The 3,824-nt window shown below is 35.6% G+C and overlaps 1 protein-coding gene across 2 annotated transcripts in view; it reads left to right on the plus strand.

The window, feature by feature from the left end:
* SLA (Src like adaptor) overlaps positions 1–3,824 on the plus strand; it is a 30,227-nt gene that overhangs the window by 22,145 nt on the left and 4,258 nt on the right. For both annotated transcript variants that reach the window (XM_072410642.1, XM_072410643.1), the window contains 3 exons: positions 1,236–1,339; positions 1,905–2,036; positions 3,303–3,441. In XM_072410642.1, coding sequence (XP_072266743.1) covers positions 1,236–1,339; positions 1,905–2,036; positions 3,303–3,441 — 375 coding nt within the window. The remainder of the gene's footprint in view (positions 1–1,235; positions 1,340–1,904; positions 2,037–3,302; positions 3,442–3,824) is intronic.

Raw genomic sequence — 3,824 nt, forward strand, 5'->3', positions numbered from 1 at the left:
CAGTGCTTACCTGATCCGCCGGGGTCCAGCTCCACCCAGCGCCGCGATCTCCGTCTTCTTTCTTCTTCCTGCTTCTGCATCCGATGAGTCACCGGGGGAGTTCCCGGTGACGTCGGTGCGTGTGTACGTCCCGGCTGGGCGGGGCTGGAAATTTAAAATCCAGTTGTATTGCATTCAATACAAAATAACTGTATTGAATGCAATACATTGGATTTTTTTGTGTAAAAGCAGTACATGCAGTACTTGTTTTCAAGAACATTTATTTTATAGTATATATATTAGTAGGAGTATAATGTGTATTTTTTTTTCATTTAAAAAAATTAATTTTTTTAAATATATAGATTTTTTAATTTATTCAATTTGTTGTTTTTAAATGATTTTGTGTTTCAAACTTTATTATACTCATACTATTATACTGTAAAATAAATTTTCATGAAAAACAATGTACCACTTTTAAACATATAAAACCGGAATGAAATGAACCACTGGGGAGGTTAATAAACTGTATTTATAAAAGGCCAACATATTGTGCAGAGCTATACAACAAATAGGGGTTGCAAATGACAAACAATGATACAGGAGATGGGGACCCTGCCCAAAAGTGCTTACAAAGCACCAATTCAATCTAGTGTAGGAGTCAATAAAAAGCTTTTTTCACTACAACTCATGAAGAAGCAGATCTTAAATGGCTGCAAAACGCGTTGAGTTTATTTTAAATGGGACTATTGTGCATCATTTTTTGTATTAGGATACTTTGCATGCATCATACATAATGTCAATGATTATCTGTAGGTAGTGTTAACAATAAAAAGAAACATTTTATTCTAATTGTTTGCCTTTTGTATAATGCCTGAAAAGTCCCTGCCATTCACTTTTACTATTTCTTTTATTATTATTTTGGGCATGTGGCATGCTTGCATGAGTTTGTTACCCATTAGACAATACTATTGTTGATCTTTCTTCTACACAGATACATAAAGTCTACACATTTTGGGGGCCAAATGCGACCCCATTCATCAGGGTGTTCACATCTGCTGATAAATAAATAAATACTATAAAATGCTATAAAAAAAATTAACACTGAGGAGTATTGTTGGACAGAAATTTCTGAATATGATGCCCGATTCAAAAATTCCTGGTCAACAGTATCTCACAGTATGGTACCTAGTACATTGAACAGGTCACTTTCTTTTAGGGTTCATCAGCTTCATTAAAATGTTCCTCTAACTTTCCAGGTGGCTGTTTGATGGAGTGGGGAGGGAAAAGTCAGAACAACTTTTACAGCTTCCAGAAATGAAGACTGGATCATTCATGATCAGACAAAGTGAAACCAAGAAAGGTAAAGGGCCGACTCTTGTGTTCACAATGTATGCTGCAAAAATCTGGGGACCCTATGTATAAAGCAGAAGTATGACCTTCATGGATAAAAAAAACTAAAAAAATTGGGTTATCCTATTGAATAAAGAAAAATGTGTCTTACTTTTTATTTAGTTATTACTTTTGAAGTGATTACTTTTTTTTCTAAAATTATTGTTTTTTATTTTCTAATGATATTTTCAAAATTACAGGCATGTCATCATGTGCCACTTTAAATAAAAACTTCTATATTAGATTAGTTGATGACATTTTAATCTATGTATCTAGTGGTGGTCCTCGACTATAAAGACCCCCAAGGTGTCTTAATTTTAGCTTTAAGAGCAATGTGTTGAATTGAAATAAGAAAATAATTTTAGTTGCAGGGAGAACAGTACGATAATGCCAAATGAAGGAATTTATAAACTTTTTTCTTCTACCAACACAATACACTTTAGCTCATGCATCGAAATGGATTTGTGTCAAACCAAAATTAGGCCATCTCTTGTCTGTCCTTGTGTAATATTTTTTCTTTCTCCTCTTTTCTGCAGGCTCCTATTCTTTATCGGTCAAGCACAGACAGGTGAAACATTACAGAATTTTCCGCTTACCAAATAACTGGTATTATATCTCTCCAAGACTGACCTTCCAATGCTTGGAGCACCTGGTCAACCACTATTCAGGTATTCATGTCATATTTTATTTTTAACATCTATTGCTCTGTTGTAGAATTATGAATCATTTCCGTATCATGTGATTATGATCAACTTTATTGTATATAATGATATCAATGTGGTTGCTGTGATGTATAAAAATTAAGGTAACTTTCTCTTTGCTTTACTTAAACCCAACTCCAACCTAACTACGTTCTCCTTGGTATTGTAAAGTATTAGAAAATCTCTGTGTCCCAGTTAGGAGGATTTCCCATGGTTTCCTGTTCCATTAATAACACAAGATAATAAGAGATGTCTTCCCATCAGGAGGACAGACTGGGATACGAAACGTAGGAGAATAAGAAACTTGTGGGCAAGGTTGCCATCAGAAATTTCTAAACGTGCCAGCATTGCAAAAGTCAACTCTTTTATCAGTCTCCAGTCCAGAAGTACCCCTTGTATCCCCCTAATGACAGTCCTGCTTATGGGACCTGTACATGTAAACGTAACAGAGCTTCACTACTTTAGGAGCAACAGTGTTTGTGTGCCCCGAAAATGTTCTATGTTGTAAGTATCTTTATGCAGGTGGAATGTTTTTTTGAAAGTTCAAAGTGAACCAACACATTCCGTGGATATGTTTTTTCTTCACTAGGGTTGTGAATAAATATGTAACTATACATTCCAGTCTGAACCATTCTCAAATATGTTATTTCCTTGCTTATTCCCATTTAAAAGCTTTACTATTAGCTAATTTCTATTCTTCTTTTTGGACCCCAGTCTATCTAGGAGTCTCCAGCTGCAATACCAGGTCTAACTGATAGGCTTTTCAGTTTGTTGTTAATTATTTTTATGTTTGTTTTGTTGGGATTTCACATTTATAATTCATTTATAAAAATGTGATTTTATTTGGTATTTCTTTTGCTACAAGTTACATTTTTTTCACAGCCCTGATGGAGGGGCACAGATTCTAAAACTATGTTGACTCTCCTTAAACAACCTCAGATTATTCTTTTAAACACAAAACCGCTCTTCCTGATTGATTAGAGCACTTTGTTTCCTTTTGCTTAAATATATATTAGCAATAAAAATATCATTGGGTCCCACCGGAGAGATTCTAGTCACTTTTTGTCCTGGCAACCTGGTAGAGGGTCATAAGCTTTCCAACCATTTCAAAACAAGTTTTGACTGGAGTTGGGTATTAAACTAAGCCACTGGCAATGTACAGTTTCTATTAGAACTGAAGATAGAAAAAAAATGAAAAAAGAGTATAACCTTCTTTTTTTGTTCCAACTACAGAGAATGCAGATGGGCTTTGTTGTGTTCTCAGCACTCCATGCCTCACCCAGCAGTCAGTAAACCTTACAGAAGTACTCAGTACACAAGAAATGCCTGTAATGCGGAGAAAAAAGCCATTCAACTGGAAGAGTATGAAAAAGTAAGTAATGCAACTTTTGACTGCTGCTTGTATAGATACTTAGGGTGTAGGACTGGGACATATAGGGCAGTGATTCTCAACCTTTTTGACATGGGGGAATCCCTTGAAATAACTATTAGGTCTTCATGAAACCCCTGCTTTAAAAACTTTATCCACTGCTTACAGTTCATTGGTTTTGTAGTCATTGGGAGCTATGTCTCCTTCATTGCTGGCCAGTGGGAAGGCTGCCATCCTTAAAGTTAGTAAAAAAAAAAAACATTGGTGTCAGTGGTAACTGACATGAGAGTCACAAATTGCTCATTGCTCAAGGAACCCCTAGCAACCCTGGATGAGAAATGCTGACAAATATTTCCATTGGGGAGATAAAGAAAATCTACACGACC

The sequence above is a fragment of the Pyxicephalus adspersus genome, chromosome 5 (genome assembly GCF_032062135.1).
Source record: "Pyxicephalus adspersus chromosome 5, UCB_Pads_2.0, whole genome shotgun sequence".
In the NCBI taxonomy this organism is placed as follows: Eukaryota; Metazoa; Chordata; class Amphibia; order Anura; family Pyxicephalidae; genus Pyxicephalus; species Pyxicephalus adspersus.